This window comes from Podarcis filfolensis, assembly GCF_964270895.1.
Source record: "Podarcis filfolensis genome assembly, chromosome: 8".
NCBI classification, from domain to species: Eukaryota; Metazoa; Chordata; class Lepidosauria; order Squamata; family Lacertidae; genus Podarcis; species Podarcis filfolensis.
The window spans coordinates 85,893,334-85,913,244 of NC_139611.1; the positions used below are offsets into that span (position 1 = coordinate 85,893,334).

The following is a 19,911-nucleotide window of genomic DNA, read 5'->3' on the forward strand; positions in this document are numbered from 1 at the left end:
CTGGGGTAATATTTCTGGGTTAGCGGAGTCTGTAACCTGAAGCGTATGTAACGCGAGGTACCACTGCAACACGAGAGAGGCCTTCCTCCTGTCTCACGAGACAGGAAGAAAGGGAGAGAGGAAACAGAGGGAGCTGCCTTCTGCTGAGTGAAGAAACCGCGGGTCCATCCAGCTAGTATTGTCCACACAGACTGGCAGCAGCAGCAGCTCTTGAAGGTTTCAGGCAGGGGACGTTCCCAGCCTCACCCCCCGGGAGATGCTCCCTGAAGGGACGGAAGTTGAGAACTTCTACACGCAAGGCAGATGTTCAGCCGCAGAGCTATCGTCCTTCCTGCATGACTTAAAGAGGAACGGACGAATATTTACCGGTAAATTGAAAACAGATTTGTGTTTGTGAAGCAGACTGAGGCCGGCCGTTTCGCTCTCCTGTGGCTTCCAGCCAGGCCAGTAGCTCCGGGAAGTTGACACTGACTTCTCACCAAGAATTTGTAACTTCTGACCCTGGAGTCCTGGGTGCCGTTCTGGGTGCCAAAGTCTAAGCAGGACCCCCTGGGCAGCTGGAAGGAGAGCAGAGGAGAGAAATCAGGATGGTAAAAGGGCTTTCTATGAGGAACAGAGGAGGGAGCCAAGAGTTCTGGAGGTTGGAACAGATTTGCAATTCTGCAGTTCTATTACTTATATTTTGCTGTGTCAATAATATGAATATAGCTCAACGTGGTTTGCAGTAATAAAAATAACAGAATAGCAAACCATAACCATATATATATATATATTTATGAGAAAAACACAGACATCAATTAACCATTGTGGAAAATGCCAATATTCTTTTTTTTGGACTTTGTTACTTGAACCAACCTGAAGCTGCACTCATTTTATTTTATAAGCTTTGTTTTCTATCTGTAACAGTTTTACACACACATGTGATGGGAATTGCAATAGATCAATAAAGATCAGGCTTACTAGCTGCTTTGCTTCTCAATATTCTCTGGTTAGCCTGTTATTTTCTCCTACCAGCAGGGAACCTACGTAAGGACTCTATATGGGCTCTTGGATACCCCATAAGGGAAAAAAGGGCAGATTTTTGTTTACAACACACACACACACACACTCTTCTGTTTTACAATTTAGAATATTCATTTAAACAACCTTAAAATATCAATTACTTCCCTTCTTTTCTTTCCATGGTTCATTTTGCACAACATAAATCCCCGCATATTTTATATAAACTAACTCATACAGTATTCCACTATTACACCCATCAAAACATATTCACACTGTTGAATTTTTCTTAATGCTGCCGACGTTTTCAAATGTACACAACCTCCCCCCCGCCATATATTCAATAAACGTTTTCCAATCTTCTTTAAACATATTTTCTTGTTTTCCACATTTTAAACTTTGTCCGTCGTCATCACTGCTCCGCCCGCTTTTATAACACATTGCAAAATGAAACGGTGATAATAAAAGCCGAAAACGGAAGCCCGGCCTTGGCTGGGGAGGGCGGGGTATAAATAAAAATTATTATTATTAGTCGTTCATGCATCCGCCCAGGGCTGCACTTCGGTCGCCGCGTCGCCAGGGGGCGCTATCGCTCCAGCCGCGCGCGCGCGCGGGAAAGGGGAAAGAAGGGGCGTGGCTCGGACGGGGCTCGCTTGCGCCGTCGACGCCCGCGGTTCGGGCGCTTGACGCTATAAAGCTCCGCCGGAGGAGGAAGACGCTATAAGAGCGCGACAACCCGGAAGCGGCTGGGCGCCGCCATATTGCACGAAGCGCTTTCCAGGCTCCGGGCAGGAAGAAGAAGAGGAAGAAGAAGAGGAGGAAGAAGAAGAAGAAGGCGGAGGAAGAGGAGAGGAAGGAGGAGAGGAGGTGCCGCCTCCCCCTCAGCTCTCCGCCGGCCCAGCCATGTCCGAGACCTACGGTAAAGAGGGGAGGGAGAGAGGAAAGAGGGTCGGGGGGTCTTTCCTGAATAGGTGGGGGGGTTCAAAGGAGGGGGCTTGAGGGGGGCAGCAGGACCAGGGGGGGCCTGAGGGGGGGAGAAGTTGGGAATGGGGGGGTGTAAGGCGGATATTGTCCCCATTGTCATTTCCCTAAATAAGTATATTTAAAGCATCACTTAGATTGTGATGGGTTTTTTGGGGTGGGGGTGGGGTCTTGTGGTGAGGATGGGGTGTGTGTGTGTGTGTGGAGCAGCCCTCACTCGTGTGCTACCCCAAAAGGGCTTTTTATGGGGTGGGGGAGGGCGCCACTTGCCCCCTGGGCGTGTTTTTAATGGGGGGGGGGTGTCTTGGCCTCCCTTCTGCGGAAGGGAGCTTTTTCTGTGAGGGAGGGGGTCCTTCTGAGCTTAGGGATAAGGCGAGGTGGGTGTGGAGGGTGTCATTGGTTTAGTTTTGTTTCTTTTGCGATGCGTTTTGTGTTCCTGTGCTGAGAACCGCCCCGTGGTTAAAGAGAGGCAAACGCACCTAATAAATTATTATTGCTGGAGCAGTTGTTGGGATCTCTACCAGGACAGGGGGGTCGGTATCCATGAGGGGAATATTGTGTTTTTTAAAAAAATAAGATGAATGTTACACATTTTGCATTTCCATAGTCTAAAATGCTCTGTGGGCTTTGGGCGGAGGGCGGTATATGAATTCAATAAATAATAATATTTTGGGGGGGGGCTTATCTTGGGCATGTTGGGGCTTAAAGCAGACCGTTGGCAGTGCTTGGCTTTGGTCTTCTGGGGGAGGCTATTCAAGGGGGCAGGAGAAACAAGGTCCAAGGGCAGCCTTGCATGGCCCAGGTGCCCGCCAGATGATGTGGGTGCCAACAGCTGTTGTGGCCTGAGCTGACAGGGGTTATAGGGCGAAGCATCAAGGAGGGTGCCAGGTTGAGGTAGGCGATGAAGGGCCATAGCTCAGTGGTACAGAACAGCTGCTTTGCGTGCAGAAGGTCCTGGGTTCAATCCCTGGCAGGGCTGAGCGGGACTCCCTGCCTGTAATGCTGGAGAGCCACTGCTGCCAGGTAGCCACTGCTGTCAGTGTAGACAATAGAAAGCCAGTGTGGTGTAGTGGTTAAGAGCGGGGGACTCGTAATCTGGTGAACCGGGTTCGATTCCCCGCTCCTCCACATGCAGCTGCTGGGTGGCCTTGGGCCAGCCACACTTCTCTGAAGTCTCTCAGCCCCACTCACCTCACAGAGTGTTTGTTGTGGGGGAGGAAGGGAAAGGAGATTGTTAGCCGCTTTGAGACTCCTTCGGGTAGTGATAAAGCGGGATATCAAATCCAAACTCAAACTCAAACTCATACTGAGCTCCATGGACCAATGAGCCTGACAAGGCAATTTCCTGTGTTTTCCTAAGGCTGGCTTAAAGATTCTTGCATCCAAGTCCCTTGTCAACCTGGCAGGATAACTTTGCAGTTTTCATACCTGTCACCCCAAAGTGATTCCCTTTGCTCCTCCCTCCCACCCTCTTCCAAGAAGGTCGCCCAGTGTCTTGCCCAGGCACCCAGAAGAGGGGCTGGGTCACAGCCAAGAAGCAAACCTGAGCAAGACTCCCTTTACGTGGAAGAAGGAGCAAGCTTGCTCTCTGCTGCTTGGTAGGATCCGAACCAATGGATTCGAGTTACAAGAAAGAAGATTGCGACTCAACATTAGGAAGAACTTCCTGAGAGTGGGAGCCGTTCAACGGAGGAATGGACACCCTTGGGAGATGGTGGAGTCGCCTTCCTTGGAGATTTTAAAGCAGAGGTTGGACCTGCATTTTAGGGGGTTGGAATGGATGACCTTTGGGTGCTTCTTCTGACTCTACAATTCCCTTTCCCCCACCTATAAAAAAGCAAACATATATTTTTTTTTGCATTGCAGCTCAGCAGAATCGCTGCCTGTCTTTGTTTTCCTGTTCTCAGAACATGACTCTGTTGTGAACAGAACTCCAAGTGACGCCGGCTGGGCGGGTCGGAGCACATTTGTCTCTCCTCGCCTCCCCTGCGCTCCTAAATTGAGGGAAGCGGGAAGAGGTGGCTGAGGGTGTAATTATGCCCTTTTCCTATTTGAAATCCTTCACCTGCCCAGTAATGACCCTCATTATGTTCCATTAAGGAGGCTTAGGTGCCTTTTCTTCCCTGCGTGTTTTCGTGTAAAATCAGCCCACAGAAGTTGCACATGCTGGAAAAAACAACCACCATGTTGAGGAAAGAAGCAGTGGCAGCCCACATCACAGCCCTATTTATGATACCCTTACTACCTGCATGGCAGGTGAGCAAGATCCAGCAGCAGCATAAATGCCCCATGACAGACAATAGGGTTATCTGCCCACCTGGCTCCTCAAAGTAAATGGTATTGGAGTGGGAATGTCTTTTCTTTTATTGTTTGCAAAAGTGGTCAGTGCATGGCTGAAACTGGGAATGCTGCAGGAATGTATGGCCTGGCCAAGAACTGGGGATTATGTGTTGTTTAAACACTAACTCATGACAGTTTCTGACCTGGCTAATTCAGTGTTTGACGGCAGGAGAGTAGAACAGTCTCCCTCGGAAGGCGGCTGTGGCGGATTCTCCTTCATTGGAAGTTTCTAAATGGCCATCTGTTGGGGATTCTTTAGCTTTGCAGGGGGTTGGACTAGATGGCCCTTGGGGTCCCTTCCAACTCTACAGCTCTACAATTCTAGGGCTCCACCTGCCTAGAGTCGAGAGATCAATTGGGTATCTGGTTAACATTTTATTCGGGAACAGGTCCCCCTACACCCCTTAAAATGTGGCCTGTTTTGCCTTTGGAGTGGCAATTTTAAGGAGAAAAGTTTGTGGGAATTGTAAGTTAAATTCTTCAAGGGAGCAGACTCTGATCTGACCAAATGTGTGCTTTTAATAATTATTTTACCTGTATAACGTATTTTATTCTGTTTTATGTATTTTGTTTTGTGATGGCTTTGGCTACACAGATAAATAGTAGCTGTAATTCATAACTGTCTGTGAGGCTTCCAAACCCTTCCTTGGGAAGCCAGTGCTAAAAATACCTCTTGGTGCTGTAACCCATAAGCGAACAAATAAAAACCAGTTAGGGCTGTATAAAACAGTCCCTTTAAATGTGTGGGAGGGGTCCCTCCCTCCCCATACATGGGGGGTGTCTGCCCTGACTAATGCAGCATCTGAAGAGGTTCTATCGACAGGCACAGCTGTGAAAATGCTGTTTGCTGTGTTTGTCTTTTCAGACCTGAGCCCCCTTGCCCGGTGTCTGGGTGGGAAACACTGGGCGTGGCATCTATAAGTGTGCACAAATGTTCATAATTGCTGCCTCTGCGTAATGTGGGGCAGGGTGTTCGAATTGTGCAGGTGCCGGAACGACAAATAACTTAATTGCTGCTTGTGAAAGCTGCCCCAGAGCGCCACTTCTTAATCCTTCAGGGACTGGTGCGCGAATGGAAATACGATGTAGTTGATAGGAGCTTCAGAAACTGGGCCCGTCTTGATATGGAACTTGGAGCAAGAATTCTGAGCCCCTTCAGATTGCAGAGCTGCAGCTGTGTCAGTTCTCCCACAGCAAAAACAGGGCAGGAGTTCTTCAGTGCTTCCAGGTATGTCCTGCTTTTTTCAGCAAGAACGCCCCAAGTCCCAGCTGCTGGCGTTCACGAGTGTAAGAGGACTGTGGTGCCCACGGTGCAAGAAGGAGGTTGGATGCAGAGGAGGCGTATAAAGACATTGGCTGAGGACCATTGAAAGGAAAAATGTAATTCCCTCTCTGCAAGGCAGAGAGAAGTGTTGAGTTCCGCCACTCTCTTCTCAGGCATGCCTGTCAGATGGAGCTGAATGCCGCCCAGCTGGAGAGGACAACGTTTTCTTCTATTCTGGCCGCTGCCTCACCACCGACAGCTGTGCAACATCAGCTCCCAAAATATTTTCCTAGTAAACAGAGGAGGAAGGCAAAAGGGGAGAGTTAATCTTAGGCTGGGGCTAGCAGCTCTTATCTTAAGCAGGGATGGTGTTGATTTTTCCTGGGAGTGCCTGTGAAGTCAAGTGGTTGCAAAGTGAGACAAAATAGACTCCTGGCCTCACAAATGGGGCCTGTGAATTCCTGACTGCTTTTGTGGCTACCATGCGATGGTCTGTGTGCCACTGGACGTGGGATGCCTCTGCTATTGTGTGAGAGGAGGAGGGTTGGTGTCCTCCCATTTTGTCTACGAACTACCTTGGTCTTCTTTGCTAGTACAGGGACACCACTAGTCTCCTAAGCCTCCTGGCCAGGTCTCTCCCAACCTACATTCATTTTTGACCCTGTTATTGCCAGGCCACTCTCACTCTCTCTTGTTCTCCTTCCAGATTTCCTCTTCAAATTCCTGGTGATCGGAAGTGCTGGCACAGGGAAGTCTTGCCTCCTCCACCAGTTCATAGAGAACAAATGTAAGTTTATTTTGTGTGTTGCTGCCTTTGCATTCCACCTTTCTAGGCGTGCGCCAGTTTGCAAGGAGTTGGAAACAAAAAGCCGGTATAACAAAAACAACTTTGAAAGCCAAATTAAAATGACAGAAACAAGAAAGCTAGCTCTCTAGATCGGGTTAGAAATGCACACTGGAAGAACACATGAGAACATAAAAAGAACCTTCTAGGTCAGGTTAATGGCTCATCTTGTCCAGCCTCCTCTTCTCACAGGGACCAACCACATGCCTCTTTTGGGAACCAGCAGGCAGGATCCGAGCAGGACAAGAGCAGCTCTCTCCCCTCCTGCCGTTTCTAGCAACCGGTAATGAGATTTTTTAAGGATATGATAGAAAGTGCCTGAATAACAGGAGATGGTGGCTGTAAATCTTCTCAGAAAAACACCACTCTGTTTTTTTTTTATTATTGCCCTGCATTTTATTGGAGCACAAGGCAGATTGATGGAAAGGACGCGTCTTCTCCCTGCGCCATGCAGAGATGAAAAACGTCCTGTTGACAAGGCTGCTTGTAGCTGCCGAGCACTTAAGGCTGCCTAAAAGATGTGAACAGAGTGAGTCAGAGATGGAAGGTAAAGATCTCCGCCATTTCCTTCCTGTGTTGCAAAAGGCTGCAGAGGAGCAACCTAGAGGCCTCTTTCCTCCCATCGCCAGCCTTGTGCCCTGCACCTGAATCTGACACCTCTCTTTTCCTTCACCCTGACCACATGAGCCGCCTTTTCGGCTGTCCCCTCTGCCCCAAATCTGTTCAGCTGAAAGAGGAGAGGCAGGCACCGTTCTCTCCAGGGTTTGGGGACAGGTAACATCTGAATTGCAGTGTTTTACGTGACATGCTAGAAGTTTTATGAAGTTCTTAGGTCTTCCTGTGGCTGCGCCTTCCTGCCTTCCTGCCCGTTGCTCATTCCGCACCCCCTTCTCTCTGCACTTTTACAGTCAAGCAGGATTCCAACCACACAATAGGGGTGGAATTTGGATCAAAGGTTGTGAACGTTGGTGGCAAAACAGTTAAGCTCCAGATCTGGGACACGGCTGGGCAAGAGCGCTTTAGGTAAGGAGAAGGATCCTCCGTGTCCATATTTCTGGGAATTTATTTGAAATACTCACCCAAGTGTGCATCGCAGGATTTTCAGTCCCATTGCTCATGAAGCTGCATGATCACCAATCTGCCAAAGACTGGTGGTATTGCTCTCTTTGCTACACCGCTAATAGTAATAGTAATATTTTTTTTATTTATATACCACCCATCTGACTGGGTTGCTCCAGCCACTCTGGGCAGCTTCCAACAAAATATTAAAATGCAAAAAACATCTGGCCATTGCATTTTGGACCTGCTGAAGTTTTGTAGTCTTCAAGGGCAGCCCCATATAGAGTGCTCTGCAGTGACCCAGCCTGCAAGTTGCTGGAGCAAGGTGTCCAGGAGTCAAGCCACCTTTGTCAAAAGGGGCTGCAGCTGGCGAACCCTGAGTGCAGGATACAAAGCCCACTCGCTTTGAGTGCAGGATACAAAGCCCACTCGCTGTATAGATGAGCAGCGGTCGGGGGTGGGCAGGGGGAGCCCCTGTGTCTTGAAAGGGGGCTTCTGTGGGCTTCTATCGGCACAGCGTTTTTGCTCAGAAGCAAGCTCCTCCTCGCCCCCCTGGAAGTCCCTACAGCATCACTGCCTAAAAAGCGCGTGTCTGCATCCTGTCGCTTTTCAGCCCCATCTGAGACCTTCAACTGCTTTCTCTCTAGGTCGGTAACGAGAAGCTATTACCGGGGTGCAGCCGGGGCGCTCCTGGTCTACGACATCACCAGGTATGTCTCTGCAGTGGCCTTCCTTCCTGACTGCCCCCCACCCTCCGCAGCCATTCAGGGAGTTCCACAGCCGAGTGGGGATTCGAACCCTGGTCTCTCCCAGCTACTAGGTAAAGGTAAAGGGACCCCTGACCATTAGGTCCAGTCGTGGCTGACTCTGGGGTTGCGGCGCTCATCTCGCTTTATTGGTTGAGGGAGCCGGCGTACAGCTTCCGGATCATGTGGCCAGCAGGACTAAGCCACTTCTGGCGAACCAGAGCAGCGCACGGAAACGCCGTTTACCTTTCCACTGGAGTGGTACCTATTTATCTACTTGCACTTTGAAGTGCTTTTGAACTGCTAGGTTGGCAGGAGCAGGGACCGAGCAACGGGAGCTCACCCCGTCGCGGGGATTTGAACTGCTGACTTTCTGATTGGCAAGCCCTAGGCTCTGTGGTTTAACCCACAGCGCCACCCGTGTCCCTCTTCTAGGTCCTTGTTGTTGTTTAGTCGTTTAGTCGTGTCCGACTCTTCGTGACCCCATGGACCAGAGCACGCCAGGCACTTCTGTCTTCCACTGCCTCCCGCAGTTTAGTCAGACTTCTAGGTCCTAGTCCTCATTTAATCCCCAGAGCAACCCTATGCATTGGTAGGAGATGCTGAGAGCGGCAGTGGCTGGCCCACGGTCTCCCCCCGTATAACAACAACAACTTTTTATTTATACCCCGCCCTTCCCAGTTCAGAAAACCTGGCTCAGGGCAGCTAACAACAAATTTAAAACACTTAATTGATGCAACAAAAAAACCCAAACATAAAATACAGTATAAAACGTGAATAAAAATAAATTCAGAATTCAAAAATCAATTTAGGGGGGAAATCCATCCAATAAACATTAGATGACCACCAGGGCTAGCTAGCTGAATTAGTCCTACTTGGGCCAGTGAGGAGGCCAGGGGATAATTAGCTGTGAGATCCCAGAGTGGGTAATCTTCATAAAAAGGGGAGAGGGAGGGAAGGAAGGGGAATAAAAGATCAGGCTAAGTTCAAATTGGAAGCCAGGCGGAATAGCTCTGCCTTACAGGCCCTAGTCTGATGCACTAACCACTCGGCGCTCTCTTTTTCCTTCTGCCTGCCTGATGGGTGCACTCCTGTCTTCCCCCCACCCAATTTTGGTCCCGTATTGCAGCAGAGAGACATACAATGCCTTGACCAACTGGCTGACGGACGCCCGGACTCTGGCCAGCCCCAACATAGTCATTATTCTCTGCGGCAACAAGAAGGACCTGGATGCCGACCGGGAAGTCACTTTTCTGGAAGCATCTCGTTTTGCTCAGGAAAACGGTAATATATGCAAGGGGTGTGTGTGCGTGCTGGGGAGGGGCAAAATTGACAAATCCATGGAGGAGAAGCCTGTCGATGCCTCTGCTCTGTCCTCCGCGGTCAGAGGCAGCCATGCTTCTGTATCCCAGTTTCTGGAAAACAGCAGGAGGGGAGAGGGCTTGTGTTCGAATCCTGATTGCGGGCTTCCCATTGGAACAATCTCTCAAAGGACCTGTTGATGGCATTTTACCATTGTGCTTTTGAGAGTGTATTAACTTAGGGTCTGTGTGTGTGGTTTGGGAGCTGCACGGTCAGTGAAAAAACAATGCTGTCCAGGGTTGTAAAGACTGCGGAGAGAATTATTGGGTGCACTCTTCCCACCGTGGATCAAATCTATGCTTCCAGGTGCCATAAGAAAGCTGCAGAGATAGTGCAGGATAGTGCGCACCCCAGAAATGATCTCTTTCAGCCTCTGCCTTCTGGAAGAAGGTACAGGGTTATAAAGACTAGGACTAGCCGCCTGAGAAACAGTTTCTACCCAAATGCGATTTTGGTTTTAAACGCAGTAAAAGGAGTCTCTATGGGGGTGTATTGTATTTTAAAAACGGGGTATCAAGAGTTTATAGGGAGCTAACCAGGTTGGGATAGCTGTGATAGCAGGCTTGTTGGTTTTGAATGTCTTATGTAGATTTCTTTTTTCAATTTCGTTGTTCTGTATGGGACAATGACAATAAAGAGTATCATATCGTATTATTACGTCAGTGCGAGAAAAGGATGCCGGACTAGATGAGCCCTTGGCCCGATACAGCAGCCAGGCTCTTGTTCGGTTCTTATGGAACCTCCAGGTCCAGAGGCAGTCTATCTGGATTCTTTAGGGATATTTGGCCACCGTGAGAGCAGGGTGCCGGACCAGATGAGCCATTAGCCTGATCCAGCGGACTCTTCTCTTGCTCTTAGCTCACAAGTGGCTCCTTCCCTTCCTCCCCTTCCCCTCCTCACCTGCAGTTGGCTGTTGCAGCCGCTTGATCAGGGCGTACCTTGCTGAGGTGCTGCTGCTGCTGTGCTTCCTTCCTGTGCCGCCTTTGTGGTGGCACCACCAAGGATGGCTGAGCTGTGCCTGGCAAGGAGCTGCTGAAGTGCCGCCGCAGGGTGGCTTTGGGACTGCCCCTCTCTGGGCTTGCAGAAGGCAGCTCAGCCTAGATTCCTTCGCCCTCTCAGCTTGTTAATGAGTAACGGCATTTTGTGACTCCTTCTGCAGTGGCTAACTCTTGAGACATGGAGGCAGAGGGTGGGGGAAGACTTGAGTCCGGGAGACCTGGAGTTTTTAATGCAGTTTTTTTTTAAAAGCCCTGTTTTTTTGCTCTCATTCTCCCTGGGAAATGCCCCCCCTCCCCCCGGATTTGGGAGGAGGAGGGGCTGCTCCCTCACACCCTCTTTGCTTCATCTTCCAAGGCTGGGCCAAATTTATAATCTTTATCCTGTGTCTGTTTTTCTTTAACCTGGCAGAGTTAATGTTTCTCGAGACCAGCGCCTTGACCGGGGAGAATGTGGAGGAAGCTTTCTTGAAATGTGCAAGGACCATACTGAACAAAATTGAATCAGGTACCTGGGTTGATTTCCTTTCCCCACCCGACTCCAAATGAAAATGAACGTTGGGCGAAAATGGCTGTGACTTCCAAGGGGTTCATTTTCTTTCTCTCCCTTCGGTTATTTTTAAAATTATTATTAGTGTGTATTTTATTTATAACATAAAGTACGATAGCAAATGTCACATAAATTAAAAATAGAAAGTGTTACGGAAAAATTCCTGGGTGAGAGCCTACTCAACAGGCCTGCTCATCGAGGTGCAAGTAACCCGCAGGTCTTACGTGGTTAGTAAAAGAAAGAAGTTCCAGCCAAGTAATTTGAAGCAAAACAGCAGTCAGTAGACCACCATCTTTATTGTTGTGCAGCAGGTTCCCACACAGAGTAAGAACCTCGAACATAGGTTACAAGCTCTTTTAAGACCTTTTCCCCCTTCCTATAATACCTTTCCAGAAGCAGCATTGATACATCACTGATATATCATCAACATGCCGCAAAGAGGGAGGGTGATACTGAGGTTACCCAAGTTGATCAACTTGCTCCGCTTATCAGATTTAGTCCCAGGCACCATAAGGGACGCGGGTGGTACTGTGGTCTAAACCACAGAGCCTAGGCCTTGCCAAGCAGAAGGTCGGCGGTTTGAATCCCCGTGACGGTGTGAGCTCCCGTTGCTCGGTCCCTGCTCCTGCCAACCTAGCAGTTCGAAAGCACGTCAAAGTGCAAGTAGATAAATAGGTACTGCTCTGGTGGGAAGGTAAACGGCGTTTCCGTGCGCTGCTCTGGTTTGCCAGAAGCGGCTTAGTCATGGAGGCCACATGACCCGGAAGCTGTACGCCGGCTCCCTCTGCCAGTAAAGCGAGATGAGCGCCGCAATCCCAGAGTCTGCCACGACTGGACCTAATGGTCAGGGGTCCCTTTACCTTTAAGTTTTACTTTTAAGTACCCGCCACCCAAAGAACAATAAAACTATGCATACCCTTGCCCTTCACCCTTCCTGAGGATGGGTTTTGGGAACACCTGGCCTCAGCAAACCCATGCATGGTGCCTGTGTCAATGGTCATTATCCTGGCCTTAGTTAGAGGCTGTGGTGGGGACTTGGGGTTTTGAGGAAGTCGTTTAACTGCCCCTCCCATTCCTTGCTTTAACAGAAAGGCATATCTATCGAGAGCTAAACCTATAGGACAGAATTCCCCTACCAAAATTGAACACAATAAATTAATATTGCAAGGTTCTAAGAAACACAAATTCTTCAGTGCATCATGAAAAGGCTCCATTTCTTAATTAAGAAATCACCTTTTTTTCCTGCCCTGTCTGCTTCTCACCATCTGTGTGAGCTTCACAGTGCATGTTGTGTCCCAGATTTTAGTTCCCCTGTTCTCTCATGGCTGGTGTTGTCATATCCCCCCCAATTCTGTCAAATAATAATTCCGACAGACGTTGCATTAGTTCCCTGTCCTCTTCCTGCACAGTTCCTTTAATATACTGAAATAGGAAAATTCAAGCATCCATGTAGAGCATAGCCAGTTATTGCTTCCATTTCCACTGCTACATCTTCCCAGAATTTCCTGATTTTGGGGACACATCCAGAATGTACGTTGTATCTCAGAATTTGCCACTTCACACCTCCGGCAAGGCTTTACTGTTTCATATATCCAGTTAAGACATTTAGGCACCATGTTAGGCTCCAAATTTTATTTTAGGGTTGTACTAGCTGTTTGTTTGCAGAACTGCATGCCAAATTCAATGTCCAAAATCCCTTTCCCTGCTACGTTGGTACTAATTTCTTGCAAGATCTGCCATAGTTGCAAAAGAATTTCACTGGGGTTCACCTTGGATGGAACATCAAGGGCGGCGTTAGAGTGCCACTGTAGCTTGTATTCATAAGGCTTTTGGGGCCCCTGGAGATGGGGCTGGGGGCCTGATGCTTCCAGGCTGCCTTTCAGGGTCCCCACAAGTGCATAGTTGGGGATTCCTTCGAGAGGAGGGGCAGGAGGACTGCTTGGTCGCTCTTGACAGGTCTTCTCCTGCAGCTGCAGGGAGAGTTGGGTGCCAGAAGGTGCAGAGAAGGCTGGCCTCTCTCTGCCTGTGCTGCCGAAGAAGAAGAGGAGGAGTTTGGATTTGATATCCTGCTTTGTCACTACCTGAAGGAGTCTCAAAGCGGCTAACATGCTCCTTTCCCTTCCTCCCCCACAACAAACACCCTGTGAGTTGAGTGGGGCCGAGAGACTTCAGAGAAGTGTGACTGGCCCAAGGTCACCCAGCAGCTGCATGTGGAGGAGCGGGGAAGCGAACCCGGTTCCCCAGATTACGAGTCCACCGCTCTTAACCACCACACCATGCTGGCTCTCTGGCTGAGTGTGCAGGGATCCTGCCCAACACAGACATGGAAGTGCTTCCTTGAGGCACATAGAGCCGAGAACCGGCGATGCCGTAGGAGGAGTTTTATCAGGACCGAACTCTGTCAGACTGGAAGCAAAGCAGCTCCGCTGCAGGGCTTCCAGGCTGCTTAGAATCAGAGAATGGGAGCATTGGAAGGGACCCCAGGGGTCATCTAGTCCAGCCCCCTGGATTGCAGGAATCGCCGCTTTACTAAAGCAGACTTCGTTGGCACGCAACCAAGGAAACGGGGGCAATTGGCAGGCCCCCAGCTGACACCAGCCCACCGGCCGGTGTGCCGGGCAAACTCCAGTCCTTGATGCAGCATGAATCTGTGACCTGAGCTTCAGAAGTGGCAAGAGAGGCTGTGTGGGCATATTTACAAGGAGTTTATTCAGCGTACATCGGGGAAAAAGGAAACATGTCTGCTCTCCTTCGTGTCCAAAGCAAAACGGCTAAAGCAAAAGCTATACACAAATGGAAGTTCCCAGCAAGCTGTGCTGGAGTGTAAACAGGCATGTGACACACAACAATCGTGCCTGTTCCTTAAGGTGGAACGGAATATCCCAACAGACTTTTGGGGTTTTTTTGAGCTTCAGGAGTGGCCCTGCAGAGCCAGGGCTTGGATTCTGTTTGCCAGCCATGGCACAGACGGGGCATGCCTGGCTTTCCTTCGTCCCGTCTCTGCCGGGCAACCAGGGCCTTTGGTGGGCAGCCTTTCAGTTCGGAGAGAAGCCCGTCCTTCGGCTTCCTGCCTGCTCTGGAAGTGCAAAAAAGCATTGTCTGGGGAAGGTTGGGGAGAAGCGCTTGGGAATCAGGAAGGGTCTGGCTGCGGACGGGCAGTCCCTACAACCTGCCCCCGAATGCCCCGGTGACTCTTGCCTTTTTCTCCGCCCCCCCCCCGCCAGGTGAACTTGACCCGGAGAGGATGGGCTCCGGCATCCAGTACGGGGACGCCTCCCTGCGACAGCTGCGGCAACCGCGAGGGACCCAAACACAGACCCGGCAGCAATGCAACTGTTAGAGCCGGCGCCAGAGCATGTCTGGAAACTGCCTTGCAAGGTCAGCTGGGGGGGGGCTGTGGAGGAAGCCCCACTGCAGAGGCTCCTGTCCAGGGTGGGGGGGGGAGTGCTCTCTGGAGCTGAGCGCAAGGGTGGCAGAATTGGGCCTGGACCCTTAAGGTCGGGGTAGGAGCCCCTCCCTCCGATTTCCCTGCTTCTCCGCAATTGCGCATGGCATGGGGAAAGCTGAGAAAGAAAAGTCAGGACGGATAAAAGTTGCCATTCACGCGGTTCATAGTTGGAACTGTGGAACTCACTCCCACAGGAGGAAATAAAGGTCAGCTTACTCAATGGCTTGAGAAGAGGAGGAGAAAAGTTCCTGGAGGAGGAGGAGAGGGCTATTGATGGCTCTGCTGTTCCTTCATAGTTGGAGGTGGCTATGCTTCTGAATGCCAGTAGCTGGAAACCGCAAGAGAAGGGAGAGGCCGCTTGTGCTCGGATCCTGCTTGCGGGATTGGGGGCATCTGGTTAGCCTCTCTGAGAACTGGATGCCGGACTAGACAGGCCACTGGCCTGATCCTGCATTCCAGCTCTTGTTCGGTCCTTGTGGAACCTCCAGGCCCAGAGGCAGTCTATCGCCATTCCTAGGCTCTAAGGGGTATTTGGCCGCAGTGAGAGCCGGACGCTAGACTACGTGGCGCCCCTTTGCCCTAATCCAGTGGGGCTCTTCTCGTGTCCCTATATAATAATAAAATTTTTATTATTTATACCCTGCCCATCTGGCTGGGTTTCCCCAGCCACTCTGGGCGGCTTCCAACAAAACACTAAAATACAATAACCCATTAAACATTAAAAGCTTCCCTAAAGAGGGCTGCCTTCAGATGTCTTCTAAAAGTTTGGTAGTTGTTTTTCTCTTTGACATCTGGTGGGAGGGCGTTCCACAGGGTGGGGGCCACCACCGAGAAGGCCCTCTGCCTGGTTCCCTGTAACTTGGCTTCTCGCAGCGAGGGAACCACTAGAAGGCCCTCAGAGCTGGACCTCAGTGTCCGGGCAAAACGATGGGGGTGGAGACGCTCCTTCAGGTATTAACTATGTTAACGAGGCACCTGTTACCTGCAGAGAGGAAACTGAAGCAGGCGACTTAGCAGCCAGGCCCTGGAGTGAATCACGGGAAGAGGAGCTGCCTACCCGGCAGCTGCCGTTCCTTGAGCTGCTTCTTCTTCCCTCCCCTCCTTTCTTGTCTCTCAGTGCTGGGACTCTGCCTGCTTTGGACCCAGGGCCGTACAAAGCACTGCTGCCACCGTTTCCGCCGCCTCCTCTTCTCCCCGGGACAACCTGCCCCGTTGGCCTCCTCGCTCTCCCAAGCCTTCGCCCTCCATCTCTGCGCTGCTGCCGCTGCCTCCTTCCTCCTCGTCTCCCTCTCCGGAAAGAAGCTTTGCAGGAGCTCCGCTGCCAGGCGGGCAACGTACAGGAGGAGACTCTGGCGCCGGTCGGTTGCTTCTCCCTGGCACCGGCCGAGAGCCCCTCACTCCTCCTGGCCACCCTGTGACTCTTGGTGGCTTTGAGGTCAGTGGGCTCTGTGCTGGCGGCGGCAGGAGGAGGAGGAGGAGATCCACAAAAGAGTCTGAGAAGGGGGGTGTTGGTGTCACTATGGAGATATTTAACTTGCCTTTCCCCCAATCACCTCCCCCTCCCTTCAAGTGAATCTTAACCCCCTCCACCCTTTTGAGGAGAATTTGGCCCAGCTGGAGGCGTTTTGACAGGGCAGAGCGGGGGCCGCCCCCTCTGCGATTCCCTCATAGGAATATTCTGCCTGGGGAGCCAACCCAGACAGACCCTCTTCCTGAGCAGCCTCTATAGGGCTCCCATTCCGAGGTGGGACCCATCTAGAATTTGCACGTCCGTGAGTGTGTATTCCTCTCGCTGCTTTGTGCCCGTTTTAAGGGGCGCCTTCTGTTTCTCCGAAAGCTATGGATTCCTTTGCAGGCCCTCCCCTCGCCCGCTCTCCTCCCTCCGGGGCAAGGGGGGGCAGGCTTGACTGCACAACTCCCGTGTCCCCATCACTGTGTGTGTGAGAAATGTCTTTCCTTGGGGATGTGTGTTTGTGTGTGTTTTTGCACAAGCGTCGCTCTCTCCGCCGGACGCCCTCCGTCGGTCTGAGCGAAGAGTCCACATCTGCAGAGAATGAGCCATAGCTTATGTGTTCATGAACGTGCCCCCCCCTGCTGCGATGGGAGGCCGGTCGTGTGTGTGTGTGTGCGCGCGTGCCCCTTCCCTTGCAGCTGTTACGGCCCTCCCTTTGGGTTGTCGCCTGAGAGTGTCGCCAGAGGCTCCCGTGCTTCAAAACCGGTGACCAGGCACCGCTGCGAAATGCTTGCGAGATTTTCTGGCCCGGGAGCTTAAGGCGAGCCCCATTCCTCTCTAGCAGCCCTCCCTGCTTTGACTCTGAGTTATTTGGGTCACCCCTCCAGCAGAGCCACCTTCCTGCAGAAATGAATCCACTTTCCAACCCAGCAGAACTTCCCATCCGGGTCTCAGGCGGGAATGGCTCTGGAAAAGTGCTTTGGGGTGGGCGGGTGTCTGTTGTCTTTTGCAAGAAGGTCTAGGAGCCGGGTATCTCCGCCCCCCACCCCAAGCCTCTCTCCTTTGTAGTGTCTTGTCTTCAAGGGGATCCCTTCTCGAAAGACCTTTTCTTATGACTTCCCACCTCTCCTCTGCTCCAGAGAATATTTCTCTGGATTTCTCTTAACACCCTGGGGTGTTCCGGGTGTCATGGCAGCCCCCAGGCACCAGTGCGACCAGCTTTCAACCAAACCAAGCCAAACCCAGCATGATAACAGGGGAGCTGGGTCTGGGGCCCGTGCACAGGCCTTGCCTCTGAGCATGGCTGGAGTTCCGTCCCCCCTCCCTCTGCCTTGCCTTGCTTTACAGATACCTGATATGGCTGGGGGAGCCGTTGCTGGAGTATCAGGGGCGCTTTGAGATACACCCCCCTTTCCACATCCCCTCCATCAGCTGAGCAACTCCTTCAAAAAATTCCCAAGAGGGGAGAAGGCGGGCAGGGGGGAGGGTGTGCCAGTGAGAGAGAACTAATTAGAATTTTCTTTTGCCTTTTTAAAATACCCGCCCCCAAAAGGTATAATGCTTAACTCTGTTATTTATTACTTCTGTGTCGGGGGGGGGGGGAGCCCCCGCCCCGTTGCCTCCTGGGGGTCCCGTCCTCTTTCTGCCCCCATCCCCAAATGCTTCCACACACTCTCTCTCGCTCTGTCTCCGATTCCAGGTAGCCCTCCCTCGCGATTTGCCCCAAGGTGGGCAGGGAAGGGAGCGCTGGGAGTGGAGGGCCTCCTTTTACCAATCAACGGTTACGAAAAAGAGTTAATGGCCCAGATGTGCTGGTTGATTTCTCTCTCTCTCCGGTTGCAAACATTCCCTCCAGTTTTAAGGCTGTGAAACTTGATTTCTCCTACATAAAATGTTCTTTCGTTTTGTTTTCTTTTTCCAAAGTTGGAGACTGGTGGTGCCTTTCTTTCATTCATTCATGAATGCATGTGTTTGTTTGTGTGTGTGTGTGTGTGTGTGTGTTTGCTAGCCAAGCGGCAAAAGAGCCAGACAGAGTTAAGGAGCCGTTCCATTTGCAAAGAATTTCCACGATGTACAAAGCAAAAGCAGGGAATGTGGGTGGCCAGGCAAAAACCTAAGAACCCAGCCAGATGGGTAGGGCATAAATATATTATTATGATTATTACTGAGAACTGCACCTATCCAAGGCTGCATCTTAGGAGACAAGGTTGTCTGGGAGGGATTAAGCTCCCAGTTACATCCCTCCAGCCCTTTCCAGGCTCACACACTCCCCAGCCCAGAGCATCCTGATATTTGCACAGCGGTTTTCCTGCCACGGCTCTAAGCTCTTTGCGTAGGCTGGTGGCGAAAGGCCAACGGAGCCGGCCATCGGGTCGATACAGCCCAAAGTTAAAGCTTGAAGAATAAGAGAGCATCTTCAATTTGGGAACGCTCTCCTGCCTCCCTCCTAAAACCTCCAGGAAGGAGTGGGCAAGACTTTCCCTGACTTACCGTATTTTTTGCTCTATAAGACTCACTTTTTCCCTCCTAAAAAGTAAGGGGAAATGTGTGTGCGTCTTATGGAGCGAATGCAGGCTGCGCAGCTATCCCAGAAGCCAGAACAGCAAGAGGGATTGCTGCTTTCACTGCACAGCGATCCCTCTTGTTCTGGCTTCTGAGATTCAGAATATTTTTTTTCTTGTTTTCCTCCTCCAAAAACTAGGTGCGTCTTATGGTCAGGTGCGTCTTATGGAGCGAAAAATACGGTAAATGACTTGGTTTTCTCTGAGCCTCAGCAGTTCCTGGGAAGGTTTGTTTGTTTGTTTGTTTGGGGGGGGGAGGGGAGAAGAGAATGAAGTGGTTTCCATGGTGATGGGATGCAGGCACCACTGAGAGGAGCATCCCACCCCCCCAATAACAGCCATGCCTCCCCAGTCCAGTCTGATTAGACACCCGTCTCCCATTGCATTCCTTCTGATCAGAGAGGAGATGTGAGAGATTTAGTTACATTCTGAAGATTATATATAATAATAATAATAATAATTTTTATTTATACCACGCCCTCCCCAGCCACGGCCGGGCTCAGGGCGGCTAACAAGCAATAATAAAAACAAGTTTAATGAATACAACTTAAAAACAAGATTAAAATACAACATTAAAATATTGAAACAGTAAAATATTAAAATGCAGCCTCATCACAGGAGGAGAAAGGAAAAAGAAAAAAGAGGGGGAGGGAATCAAATTGGCTCCAAGCCAAAGGCCAGGCAGAACAACTCTGTCTTATCTTACAGGCCCTGCGGAAAGAAATCAGATCCCGCAGGGCCCTGGTCTCATGAGACAGAGCGTTCCACCAGGCCGGATCCATCACTGAAAAGGCCCTGGCTCTGGTTGAGGCTAATCTGACTTCCTTGGGGCCCGTGACCACCAGGGTGTTGCTATTTATGGACCTTGAGGCTCTCTGTGGGGCATACCAGGAGAGGCGGTCCCGTAGGTACGAGGGTCCTAGGCCATCCTACATATACAATCTATCTATGTAGATTGTAATTGCATCTCTGCATGTGATATTATAAAGCTTGGCAGCTTGGAAATCATCCGAACTGTAGAACCGGCAGAGTGGGGAGGGACCCCTGAGGGTCATCCAGTCCAGCCCCTGGCAATGCAGCAGTCATTGGATCATTGAGAGACGGCCGCCCAACCTCTGCTTGGAAACCTCCCAACGAAGGACCTTCCGAGGGAGTCTGCTCATCTGTGCCAAGGATGGGGGTCCTGTGACTTTCCATGTGTTGCTAACTGGCAGCCCCATTGAATTCCAATGTTCGGGGCCACAGGTTCTTGCAACCCCACTGCCATTGGCCTGGTTTCTGACCGATTGTGTGTGTGTGTGCGCGCGCA

General features: G+C 50.9%; 2 protein-coding genes across 2 annotated transcripts in view; one reads left to right on the forward strand and one right to left on the reverse strand.

The window, feature by feature from the left end:
* Positions 1 to 19,911, reverse strand: part of LOC310768730 (cytochrome P450 2F3-like) — a 182,172-nt gene that overhangs the window by 43,456 nt on the left and 118,805 nt on the right. The window lies entirely within an intron of this gene.
* Positions 1,726 to 17,963, forward strand: RAB4B (RAB4B, member RAS oncogene family). The gene is made up of 8 exons (XM_083628077.1): positions 1,726 to 1,918; positions 6,291 to 6,371; positions 7,337 to 7,451; positions 8,135 to 8,197; positions 9,363 to 9,517; positions 11,003 to 11,098; positions 14,365 to 14,518; positions 15,706 to 17,963. The coding sequence occupies exons 1-7, from the start codon at positions 1,903 to 1,905 to the stop codon at positions 14,478 to 14,480; spliced, it is 642 nt and encodes a 213-aa protein (XP_083484203.1). The 5' UTR covers positions 1,726 to 1,902; the 3' UTR covers positions 14,481 to 14,518; positions 15,706 to 17,963.

Excerpts from the sequence above, each read along its gene's own strand:
- RAB4B (XM_083628077.1), top strand. Across the intron at positions 6,372-7,336 it reads CCAGTTCATAGAGAACAAAT|TCAAGCAGGATTCCAACCAC; the intron begins GTAAGTTTATTT and ends GCACTTTTACAG. Across the intron at positions 9,518-11,002 it reads TCGTTTTGCTCAGGAAAACG|AGTTAATGTTTCTCGAGACC; the intron begins GTAATATATGCA and ends TTAACCTGGCAG.